Raw genomic sequence first — 13,757 nt, forward strand, 5'->3', positions numbered from 1 at the left:
CCCTGAGCCGAAGGCAGATGCTTAACCGCTGTGCCACCCAGGCGCCCCTGGTTTTTGTTTTAATATTTTGATTAACTTAGGATCCAATTATAATCCATACATTGCAATTGATTGATATTTCTCTTATGTTTCTTTTAATTTATAGGCTGCTCCTCCATCTCTGTTTTTTTCTTTTTTTCTTGCATACTTTTATTGAAGAAGCTGGTTGGCTTGTCCTACAGAGGATTCCATGGTCTCATTTGGCTGATCCATCCTTTATGGCAACATAATGCAAAACGTATAGCACCCTCTTAGATCTGGAAACTAGATCAGGTTTCATTTTGGTTTTTATTTTCCTTTGAAAGACTAGATGGTGCTGTGCACCACCAAGCAAAGCATATAATATCGGTCTTTTTGAGAAATTAGCAGCCATTGCTGATCAGATCCTTGATTTATTAATTCACAAGGAAATTTTAAATACCGGCCAATTTGCGTAGTCTAATCATATATTATGATCTAAAGGAAATCCTCACTCAAAACCTCCTCCCTCAAAAACTCCACTGTCTCTGAAGTGCAGGCCATCAGATTACAACACCTATTTTTGTTATAGTCATCAACCTAACTCCGTGCACTCCCTTTCATTCTGACTTAATGTCTTTTTCCGCCATTGTTACTGTTGCACATGATGCACACATGGATGATCAGTCCAATACATGGCCTCTAATTTCCTTGACCTCCTCATCCTCCACCACACCCAGCCACTCACTCCATGGTCATACACTGTCAAACACTAACTCTTCCAATTATGCACTGGATTCCTTGCTCCCCACCTGCTAAATGACTTGGTTTCTGTAATTAGCTCTTCTTTCTCCTGTATCAGTCTCTCCATCTTGACCAAATCACCCCTTTGGTGTACAAGCATTCTATATTATCTTTCATCTTAAAAGAACAAACCCCATTTAGACCCCACATTTCCTCTCGTTACCGCTATTTCTCTCCTGGCCTTTTAATAAACTTCCTGAATTGTATACTATTAGTAACTCCCCTTCCTTAGCTCAAATTGTCTCCTAAGCCCCTCAAAACAGAATTTTGCCTTCACCATTACAATAAATTGGCCCTTTTCAAAGACACCAGCAACCTCCACCTTGCCAAATCTAATGGGTCAGTTCTCAGTCTCATCTTACTCAATATTCAGCAGTATAAGGAACAGGTAATAATCTCTCTTTCTTCAAGTATATTCTTCACTTGGCTTCAAGATGCCATATTCTCCTGGTTTTCCTCCAACCTCTTAACTGTTCCTTTTCATTCTCCTTTGTTGGTTCCTCCTCATCTTGGACATCTTAACATCATTATGCCCTAAAGATCAATCTTAGACTTCTTGCTTATCTATACTCACATCCTTGGTGATCTCATCCAGTCTTAGGACTTTAAATATTTTAACTACCATCTATATGCTGATGACTTCCAAATTTCTATCTTACACCTGTCCCCTTAACTCTGTAGTCATATATTCAACTACCTATTTATATCTCTACTTGGATGCCTAATAAGCATCTCAACATCATAAAACAAAAATCAAATTCTTGATACCACCCTCCAACAGTCGTCTTGTTCTTCCTACAGTTGTCTCTATTTCACTTAATAGCAACTCCATTCTTTTGTTTGCCCAAGCCAGATAACCTTGGAGTCAATCACTGCCTTCTCTTCTTTCACAACCCACATCTAATCTCTAAGCCAATGCTGTTACCCTATCTCAAAAGTATATAGAGAAGATGCTTACTTCTTAACACCCTCCAGACTATGCTCTACTCTAAGCCACCAACTCTTTTACCCACAGTACTGCAACTGACTCCTAATTGGTTTCCCTGCTTCAATGTAAGTCAGGTCATATCCTACCTCTGACCAAAACTTTCTAATGGCTTCCCCATCTGGCTCAGAGTAAAAGCCAAAGTCTTTACAGTGATCTATAATACCCTACAAAACCTGGCTCCCCTTTATGTCTCTGTCTTCATCTCTTAGTTCAGTTCCCCCTAGATCACTCTGCTCCCTTGATCTCTGGCCCGTATTTCCATCTCAGAGCCTTTATGTTCACTATTCCCTCCATTTGTTATTTTCCTCCTCCAGGTAATCTGCACGGCATATTCTCTCACCTTTTCACGGTCTACCTTACAATATATTTTACTAGCATAGGTTTTACTGTCTATCTTCTCACCGCTCTCCACTACACATGTGCATGTGAACAGAAGCTCCATAATAGCAGAGATTTTGTTGTCATCTTTTTGTTTGCTGATGTATTCCAAGTGACTCACCGGTGTCATTTGCTAAATGAAGGGATGAACAAGTTAACTTTCTGGCCTTGTTTTCCTCCATTTCCCTACACATACTCTATGCACCAGCCAAACAAGGCAGTTGTTCCCAACACACCGTGTTCTTTACACTTTCATTACTTTGCTCTTGTTGTCCTCAGAGAACCATCAGGACCTTGTTCAAATGTCACCTCTTTACTTCTACATGCTATAAGTACTTAGTAAACACATACTACTGTACTAGGTGCTAGGGAGATAAAGATGAAAATTCAACATCTCCATTTAGATGTCTAATGGGATTCTCAACTTAACATGGCCAAAACAAGTATCCTTAATATCCACCTGTACCCCAACATGACTCTCCTCCATTGTTCCTATCTCAAAAACATAGCCTCATTATCAGTTGCTCAAGCCAAAATCCAAAATCCCAGTTGCTCAGGCCAAAAAAGAAAAATTCCTCAATTACTTTATTATCCTCAGTAACTCATTAGCTTTACCTACAAAATATATATTGAATCCATAGATTTCTCTCCACCTAGACCAGTGGTATCAAATAGAACTTTCTGCAATGATAGAAATGTTTTATATAGCCTCTTACAATAGCCATTAGCCACACATTGCTATTAAACACTTAAAATATGGACTGTGTGATTAGAGAATTACATATTTTTATTAATTTAAATTTATGCTACATGTAGCCAATGGCTACTACACTGGACAGCACAAACCTAGACTATCATTTTCATTAAAGCCACCATAATCATAATCTCTTAGACTACACAGCAACAGCTCCCTAAATGGTCTGCTTCCACTTTTGCCCCCATACCCATTTTATGCTATAGTCATATCATCTCACTAGATGGCTAGATCTTAATAATCTTTCAGGTCTTAGCTCAAACTTTACCTCCTCAGTAAGGCCTTTCCACAACTTAATCTGAATTAGCACTTACCCCTTGCTAGTCACACCCTAGAATAGCACTGCCTTTCATTCTCCTCAAAGCCATTTATCTCTGCCTAAAGTAATCCTGTTCATTTGCTTACTCACTATCTAGAACTGCTAGATAGCTCTAGAGCATAAGCTCCTTTAAGGGCGGAAACCTTGTCTTTCACTGTCATATTCCCAATGCCTAGAACAGTTCCTATTAGATAGTAGGTATTCAGTAAAAACGTGTTAAATAAAAGAAAAAATGAACATAATTCCTGCTTCTAAAGAACTTGGTCTTATGGGGGGTACTAATAAAAACAAATGAGCAAGTGCAAAGTAATGTCAAGGGCTTTAGAAAGGCTGACTGCTGTGGTACAGAGAAGATGGTGCCTAACACAGACTTACAGAGTAAAGCAGGTTTTCTAGAGGTAATCACCTATAAAGGTTAAGATATTTGAATGGCAAATTGGAATTGAAAGCCTAGGGGAAGGGAGGTGTGGGAAAAGCTTTCCAAGCAGAAACAACAGCTGAAGAACAACAAGCAAAAGAGATACTAACAATAAAAGCAGAAAGAAATAGACTAAGGAGATATTTAGGGAAAAGAGCTGCAGAACTCAATGATTAATATATGGAAAGATGAGGAAATGGAATTAAAGATGATCCCCAGTTTTAAGCTTAGAAAATTGCATTAATGGTATTTTCACTCAAAACCAAAACAAAACAAAAACAAAAACAAAGGAACAGAAAGAAGTCTGGGAAAGAAAGAAAAGTTCAACTTCATGTCAGATGATTCTATGACTTCAGAATGGAAACAACCAATAAAGAGTTCAATAAGTGTGTTCAGGATTCAGGAGAAATATCTGGCCCAGAAGTACAGTTTTGGAACTCTTTAGCACAGAGATGACAAATGACAACTATCGTAACAGATGGGATCACCCAAAGGTGGGTTCACTAACATCACGCTAGCTCACAATGCTGACATGTATCAATAGTTATGGCCCTGAAAATGCAGAGGCACGTAAAAGAAAGTCTTAAGGGAGGAAAGAATGAAAAAAGAAAATCAGAAGACTGTGATGTTATAGAAACCCAGAGAATACAACATTTTAAGGTGGTGGTGGTGAACAATGTTAAAAGCTGTCAATAGGTTGAGTAATATAAAAACTTTAAAAAGTAAACAGGCAAAACCAGCTCTACCAAATAAGAAAGTACTGATCTTCTGATTCGTTTAAGTGAAGTTCCCTAAGAACTACGGGGGGGGGGGGGGGGAACAAAGACAAAAATCAAATCAACAAATTCTAGTTCATGGGAAAGTTTGGAGTTCCCTTTGAGTCCTGTTTACTCTTTTCAATTTTCTCCCAGTGGGATTTTACAATTGGAGTTAATAGAGAAATCATGCAATAAATATCCTACATTCTTGGTTTTTGGTTTTTAAGCTTTCTTGCTGGAGAAACTAGAGGCCCATTCTGTAACAAGGGAACTATTCTTGGCTGTTAGTCCAAGACTGCACAAAACAAACAAAACCACTAAAAGGATCAGGTCTCTCTCCCTGTTTAAATCACTAACACTGTTAGAGGCTATGTCAATAAGCTTGTACTATAGCAAGGATACATGAGAGCTTTTCTTTTTTTCAATTCAGTCCGCAACTAAAGAGGCAATCTGGCTGAATGGATTAAGTCCAAGGCTGAAAGCCAGAAGCTTTAAACATTAAATTCACCTCTGCTAACTACTTTCTGATCAACCCTGAGAAGATTCTACATCTCCCTCACAAAACAAAATAGCAAATAATTAAATAATTCTAAATCAGAATGAGATAATTAGCTGAACCAAAATTTGAAATTATAGAAATGAAGGCAAGGTAGATATGACATCAAAAATAAGCTTTTAAATCCTCATGACAGTTACAATTGCTTACTGACAAGATCTGATTTGTGTTGTAGGAACAGAATAGGAACTAGGACTCATACCCTAAGTGGGCAAAATTTCTCTGTGGTCTTTCAGGGTTGGCATTCTAAAAGGGATGAGGTCAAGGAACAAGGCAAATACAGAGATCTCTCCCTTCACTCTCATTTTGGCATGTGATACTCTTAGTCTGGCTTCCTAGCTCTCTCTCCTTTTACAGGAAGTGGCTGCTCAGTAAGGCAAGGAGATTTAGCTTAGAAGCCACTCAGTAACTAGAATAAAGTCATTATTAACATGGAGTCAAAGTCATATATGAACTGTTTCAAGTAGGGGAAAAACAGTTAAGAATCATGAAACTGGGGGGCGGAGTTAAGATGGCGGAGGAGTAGGAGACACCGTTTTCAGCCGGTCCTCCGAGTCGAGCTGGATAGGTACCAGACCAGCCTAAACAACCACGGAACCAGCCTGAGACTCAGGAAGATGCATCTGGATCTCTACAAATGAACATCTCCAGCGCTGAGTATTGAGGTACGAAGCGGGGAGCCATGAAACCATGCACAGATATCGGAAGATAAACGGAAGGGGGAGGGAGCCGCCGCGTTCGGGCGCCGGGAAGCAATAGCCACTTGCACGGGGGAGCGGGCGGGCTCGTGGTCGGCACCCGCAAAACAGCAGACTGAGACCGTGAGCCGGTGCGCGCACCACCAGGCATCTCGCGGAACCCCGGAATCCCGGTGCGCTCACTGGATCCAGACTGAGACCGGGAGCTTCCGGAGCGCGCGGGGCGGCTGGCGGCGTTAGAAACACAAAGGACAGAGACGCGCCGGCCCTGGAAGGGAGGGCTGGGACACCGGGTGTGGGGCGCACATCCCGGGACGCTGCAGGGTTGAGCAGCACCAACAGTAACAGTTAAAGTGGCCAGAACATTAGTAGAGAACGGGCCGCAATCCCTCTGTTCTGTGACAGAGGCTGAGATTCGGCCGCTGCTTCTCTGACTCTCAGAAGAGGCACAGCAAACCGCCAGGGAAAGCCGCCAGAGAACAAAAGCCTGGAAATACTGGCTCAGAGAGTGCCCATCCCCATCACCCCTCGCAGGGGACACGGAGACTCTACCCAAACAGGGTTGCCTGAGTATCGGCACGGCAGGCCCCTCCCCCAGAAGGCAGGCTGAAAAATCAAGAAGCCCACAACCCGGGCGCCTGGGTGGCGCAGTCATTGAGCGCCTGTCTTCGGCTTAGGGCGTGATCCCGGCGTTCTGGAAAGGAGTCCCTCATCGGGCTCCTCCGCTGGGAGCCTGCTTCTTCCTCTCCCACTCCCCTGCTTCTGTTCTCTCTCTCGCTGGTTGGCTGCCACATAAATAAATAAATAAAATCTTTAAAGAAGAAGCCCACATCCCTAAGATCCCTATAAAACAAGGGGCAAGGCCTGGGACCCAGTCAATAATTTGGGCTCTGGACAACCCCGCAACCTCTCCTCATCAGAATGACAAGAAGGAGAAGCCCCCCCCAGCAAAGAAAAGACAGTGAGTCTGTGGCCTCTGCCACAGAAATAATGGATATGGATGTAACCAAAGTATCAGAAATGGAATTCAGAGTAACGATGGTCAAAATGATGACTAGAATTGAAAAAACTATTAACGAAAAGGTTACTGAGAATATAGAATCCCTAAGGACAGAAATGAGAAAGAATCTGACAGAAATTAAAAATTCTATGAGCCAAATGCAGGCAAAACTAGAGGCTCTGACGGCCAGGGTCGCAGAAGCAGAGGACGGGTTAGTGAATTGGAGGATGGGTTAATAGAGGAAAAAATGAAAATAGAAGATGGTCTTAAAAAAATCCACGCCCACGAATGTAGGTTACGGGAGATTACTGACTCAATGAAACGATCCAATGTTAGAATCATCGGCATCCCCGAGGGGGTGGAGAAAAACAGAGGTCTAGAAGAGATATTTGAACAAATTGTAGCTGAAAACTTCCCTAATCTAGCGAGGGAAACAAACATTCGTGTCCAAGAGGCAGAGAGGACCCCTCCCAAGCTCAACCACGACAAACCTACGCACGTCACGTCATAGTGCAATTTGCAAATATTAGATGCAAGGATACAGTATTGAAAGCAGCCAGGGCAAAGAAATTTCTCACGTACCAAGGCAAAGGCATCAGAATTACATCAGACCTGTCTACACAGACCTGGACTGAGAGAAAGGGTTGGGGGAGCATATTTAAAGCTCTTTCAGAGAAAAACATGCAGCCAAGGATCCTTTATCCAGCAAGGCTGTCATTCAGAATTGATGGAGAAATAAAGACATTTCAGAATCGCCAGTCACCAACCAATTTTGTAACCACGAAACCAGCCCTACAGGAGATATTACAGGGGGTTCTATAAAAGTAAAAAGGCCCCAAGAGTGATACAGAACAGAAAGTCACAGCCGATACAAACAAAGACTTTACTGGCAACATGGCCTCATTAAAATTCTATCTCTCAGTTCTTAGTGTCAATGTAAATGGTTTAAATGCTCCCATAAAACGCCACAGGGTTGCAGATTGGGTAAAAAGAAATGACCCATCCATTTGCTGTCTACAAGAGACTCATTTCGAACCCAAAGATGCATTCAGACTGAGAGTAAGGGGATGGAGTACCATCTTTCACGCAAATGGACCTCAAAAGAAAGCTGGGGTAGCAATTCTCATATCAGATAAATTGGATTTTAAACTACAGACTATAGTTAGAGACGCAGAAGGGCACTATATTATTCTTAAGGGAAGTATTCAACAAGTGGATATGACAATTATAAATATATATGCCCCCAACAGGGGAGCAGCAAGATACACAAGCCAACTCTTAACCAGAATAAAGAGACATATAAATAAAAATACATTAATAGTAGGGGACCTCAACACTCCACTATCAGAAATAGACAGAACACCCTGGCAAAAACTAAGCAAAAAATCAAAGGCTTTGAATGCCGTACTCGACGAGTTGGACCTCATATATATAGAACACTACACCCCAGAACCAAAGAATACTCATTCTATTCTAATGCCCATGGAACATTCTCAAGAATAGACCATGTTCTGGGACACAAAACAGGTCTCAACCGATACCAAAAGACTGAAATTATCCCCTGCATATTCTCAGACCACAACGCTCTGAAATTGGAACTCAACCACAAGGAAAAATTTGGAAGAAACTCAAACACTTGGAGACTAAGAACCATCCTGCTCAAGAATGATTCGATAAACCAGGAAATCAAAAATCAAATCAAACAATTTATGGAGACCAATGAGAATGAAAATACAACAGTCCAAAACCTATGGGATACTGCAAAGGCAGTCCTAAGGGGGAAATACATAGCCATCCAAGCCTCGCTCAAAAGAATAGAAAAATCTAAAATGCAGTTTTTATATTCTCACCTCAAGAAGCTGGAACAGCAACAGAGTGACAGGCCTAATCCAGGCACGAGGAAGCAGTTGACCAAAATTAGAGCTGAAATCAATCAAGCAGAAACCAGAAGTACAGTAGAGCAGATCAACAAGACTAGAAGCTGGTTCTTTGAGAGAATCAATAAAATTGACAGACCACTGGCAAGACTTATCCAAAAGAAAAGAGAAAGGACCCAGATTATTAAAATTATGAATGAAAAAGGAGAGGTCACGACGAGCACCATTGAAATTGGAAGGATTATTAGAAATTTTTATCAACAGCTATATGCCAATAAACTAAGCAATCTGGAAGAGATGGAATCCTTCCTGGAAACCTATAAACTACCAAGATTGAATCCGGAAGAAACTGATTCCTTAAACAGGCCAATTAATTATGAAGAAATTGAGTCAGTGATAAACAACCTTCCAAATAACAAAACTCCAGGCCCGGATGGTTTTCCTGGGGAATTCTACGAAGCATTCAAAGAAGAAATAATACCTATTCTCCTAAAGCTATTTCAAAAAATAGAAACAGAAGGAAAGCTACCAAACTCATTCTATGAGGCCAATATTACCTTGATCCCCAAACCAGGCAAAGACCCCATCAAAAAGGAGAATTACAGACCGATTTCCCTAATGAATATGGATGCCAAAATCCTCAACAAGATCCTGGCTAATAGAATCCAACAGTACATTAAAAGGATTATCCATCACGATCAAGTGGGATTCATACCTGGGATGCAAGCGTGGTTCAATATTCGCAAATCAATCAGCGTGATACATCATATCAACAAGAAAAGACTCAGGAACCATATGATCCTCTCAATCGATGCCGAAAAAGCATTTGACAAAATACAGCATCCTTTCCTGATTAAAACCCTTCAGAGTGTAGGAATAGAAGGTACATTTCTCAATCTCATAAAAGCCATCTATGAAAAGCCTACTGCAAATATTATTCTCAATGGGGAAAAGCTGGAAGCCTTTCCCTTAAGATCAGGAACTCGACAAGGATGCCCACTCTCGCCACTATTATTCAACATAGTCCTAGAAGTCCTTGCAACAGCAATCAGACAACAAAAAGGGATCAAAGGTATTCAAATCGGCAAAGAAGAAGTCAAAATGTCTCTCTTTGCAGATGACATGATACTCTATATGGAAAACCCAAAAGAAGCCACTCCCAAACTATTAGAAGTTATAGAGCAATTCAGTAACGTGGCGGGATACAAAATCAATGCTCAGAAATCAGTTGCATTTCTATACACGAATAACGAGACCGAAGAAAGAGAAATTAGGGAATCCATCCCATTTACAATAGCACCAAAAACCATACGTTACCTTGGAATTAACTTAACCAGAGACGTAAAGGACCTATATTCTAGAAACTATAAATCACTCTTGAAAGACATTGAGGAAGACAAAAAAAGATGGAAAGATATTCCATGCTCATGGATCGGAAGAATTAACATAGTTAAAATGTCCATGCTACCCAGAGCAATCTACACTTTCAATGCTATCCCGATCAAAATACCGAGGACATTTTTCAAAGAACTGGAACAAACAGTCCTTAAATTTGTATGGAAACAGAAAAGGCCCCGAATCTCCAAGGAACTGTTGAAAAGGAAAAACAAAGCTGGGGGCATCACAATGCTGGATTTCGAGCTGTACTACAAAGCTGTGATCACAAAGACAGCATGGTACTGGCACAAAAACAGACACATAGACCAATGGAACAGAATAGAGAGCCCAGAAATGGACCCTCGGCTCTTTGGGCAACTAATATTTGATAAAGCAGGAAAAAACATCCGGTGGGAAAAAGACAGTCTCTTCAATAAATGGTGCTGGGAAAATTGGACAGCTACATGCAAAAGAATGAAACTTGACCACTATCTCACACCATACACAAAAATAAACTCCAAATGGATGAAAGACCTCGATGTGAGACAGTAATCCATCAAAATTCTAGAGGAGAACATAGGCAACAACCTCTACGACATCGGCCAAAGCAACCTTTTTAATGACACATCCCCAAAGGCAAGAGAAACAAAAGATAAAATGAATTTATGGGATTTCATCAAGATTAAAAGTTTCTGCACAGCCAAGGAAACAGTCAGAAAAACTAAGAGGCAGCCCATGGAATGGGAGAATATATTTGCAAATGACACTACAGATAAAGGACTGGTATCCAAGATCTACAAAGAACTTCTCAAACTCAATACACGAGAAACAAATAAACAAATCAAAAAATGGGCAGAAGATATGAACAGACACTTTTCCAATGAAGACATACAAATGGCTAACAGACACATGAAAAAATGTTCAAAATCATTAGCCATCAAGGAAATTCAAATCAAAACCACACTGAGATACCACCTTACGCCAGTTAGAATGGCAAAAATAGGCAAGGCAAGAAACAACAATTGTTGGAGAGGATGTGGAGAAAGGGGATCCCTCCTACATTGTTGGTGGGAATGCAAGTTGGTACAGCCACTCTGGAAAACAGTGTGGAGGTCCCTTAAAAAGTTAAAAATTGAGCTACCCTATGATCCAGCCATTGCACTACTGGGTATTTACCCCAAAGATACAGACATAGTGAAGAGAAGGGCCATATGCACCCCAATGTTCATAGCAGCAATGTCCACAATAGCTAAATCGTGGAAGGAGCCGAGATGCCCTTCAACAGATGACTGGATTAAGAAGTTGTGGTCCATATATACAATGGAATATTACTCAGCTATCAGAAAGAACGAGTTCTCAACATTTGCTACAACATGGACGGCACTGGAGGAGATAATGCTAAGTGAAATAAGTCAAGCAGAGAAAGACAACTATCATATGATTTCTCTCATCTATGGAACATAAGAACTAGGATGATGGGTAGGGGAAGAAAGGGATAAAGAAAGGGGGGGTAATCAGAAGGGGGAATGAAACATGAGAGACTATGGACTATGAGAAACAAACTGAGGACTTCAGAGGGGAGGGAGGTGGGGGAATGGGATAGACCGGTGATGGGTAGTAAGGAGGGCACGTATTGCATGGTGCACTGGGTGTTATACACAACTAATGAATCATCGAGCCTTACATCGGAAACCGGGGATGTACTGTATGGTGACTAACATAATATAATAAAAAATCATTAAAAAAAAAAAAAGAATCATGAAACTGAACTGAAATCAGCTTGTAGGTTATATATTCCTACTTTAGGCCAATGCTCATCAAATACCAGGCATTATACCAGTGCAAACACATCCGCATTTTAAAATCAAGGAAACAAAGAATAGGAGAGGTGATTTACCAAGCTAGTAGGTAATTCTTATGCTAATCTTAAAAAACCTGCATATACATATTCTGGATCATCTAGAACGTAGGTCCTTGACGATAAGCTTGTAATCAATCATGCACCGCCATGTGATTTCAGAGACCTCATTTCTTATTTATGTCAATGAACAAGTGAACTTCACGTGAAGATGAAAGGACACTGAAGTCCTAAATACCCTTCAAAGTGAATACGAGAAAAGAGTCAACTACCAAGGCTGCATTCATCACTTGAAAACAGTACTGATTTCGAAAAATGACTTTTAATTATAAACTAAAAGTATGTAAGAAAGGATTGATGGAGATTAAATGAATTAATACTTGCTGGACAGAAATATTAAAAAAGATTTATATGTTCATAAAAAGTTAAAGATAAACAGTTATTTGTAAATTCATAGGAAATATTTCAAGACAGTTTCTCTTTTGCATTATCAGGTACAAAAATACTTACAGTTTGATAATATGAGGATGACGAAAGAGTTTTAGGTTTTGAATTTCTCGTTTTATTTTTCCAACAACATCTAAACTGCGAATCTTCTGTCTATTTAAGATTTTAACTGCCACTTTATGGCCTGTCAATTGATGTTCTCCAACTAAAGAAAAGAAAAAGAAAAAACTTGCTGTCATAGCAACATAATCATTTATTCATTCTTCCTTCCACTGTAACCCCAAATCCCTCTACTTATATACACCACTTTTATATCATTTATTACATAGAACTTAAGTTCTTTTTACTTCTGTGTCTTCTACTAGAGTATGTACTCCCTGAGGAAAGAAACTGCATCTTGGTCTTCTCTGTATCCTCAGTATCCAACAGGAGATGTTCATTAAGTATTTGTTGAAAGGATTACTGAATTCTATATTACTACAAAAAAATGGGGGTGCCTGGGTGGCTCAGTCGTTAAGCGTCTGCCTTCGGCTCAGGGCGTGATCCCGGCGTTCTGGGATCGAGCCCCACATCGGGCTCCTCCGCTGGGAGCCTGCTTCTTCCTCTCCCACTCCCCCTGCTTGTGCTCCCTCTCTCGCTGGCTGTCTATCTCTGTCAAATAAGTAAATAAAATCTTTAAAAAAAAATAAATAACCAAGTTTGGAACATCTTTTGGATAGAGCTGAATTCACTATATTTTGTTAATCTCTTTATTTCTTCATTTTTGGTTCATGCGAGTCATTGTATTCAAAAAGAATAAATGATTGCTATAATAAATTAAAAACTTATGACTGGTTTTATTACTATTTCATCAGAAAATACACATGTAGCCCTTATTTTATGTATTTCTTTTTGCCTTTTCCATAAAACCTTCCTATTTCCCATTTAATGGGATCTCTACTTCTTTCAAACCCTCATAGTATGTTTACAAAGTTTATGTATCATTTATCATTTTTAGGCTATTGTAAACATTTGTGGTTTTAACAAATCATACAATATGAGCTATGAGCTTATACCTACCTCCATGTTGAGTAAGGCAGTCAGTATTCATCTGACTCTCCCAGAAGTACAAAGCACAGTATTTTGTACATAATACATGCTAAATATGTTTCATTAAATGAAATAACAGTCCTTCTCCTTTCATATAACACGTTCATAGTATCTACACTACTAGTAATATCCAAATACTGCTCAGATGAAAAATCCCTCCATCAGAAAACAAATTTGTCAGCCTCCTCTCCTATTTCCCTCAATTACTATTCTAAACATTGACCATTCTCCTCACAGCACCTAGTCAACCACTGACTCCTTACAGTAAATTCCCCTTCCATTTCTTTGGGGAAAATGAAGTCCATAGGAGTGATTTCCTCTATCTTCAAGGCTTGGTTATATCCACATTTCTCTTTGCTCCAGTCTCAGATGTTTTCATCTTTCCGTTTCCTGTTTGAGGCCAGTATCATCAACTTGTGGCCTTGAACTCACCTCTTCT

The 13,757-nt window shown here is 40.1% G+C and overlaps 1 protein-coding gene across 1 annotated transcript in view; it reads right to left on the reverse strand.

Moving 5' to 3' along the window:
• PRKAA2 (protein kinase AMP-activated catalytic subunit alpha 2) overlaps positions 1 to 13,757 on the reverse strand; it is a 71,861-nt gene that overhangs the window by 29,238 nt on the left and 28,866 nt on the right. The window contains exon 2 of the mRNA XM_026497999.4: positions 12,293 to 12,434. Coding sequence (XP_026353784.1) covers positions 12,293 to 12,434 — 142 coding nt within the window. The remainder of the gene's footprint in view (positions 1 to 12,292; positions 12,435 to 13,757) is intronic.

The sequence above is a fragment of the Ursus arctos genome, unplaced genomic scaffold, assembly GCF_023065955.2.
Source record: "Ursus arctos isolate Adak ecotype North America unplaced genomic scaffold, UrsArc2.0 scaffold_12, whole genome shotgun sequence".
NCBI classification, from domain to species: Eukaryota; Metazoa; Chordata; class Mammalia; order Carnivora; family Ursidae; genus Ursus; species Ursus arctos.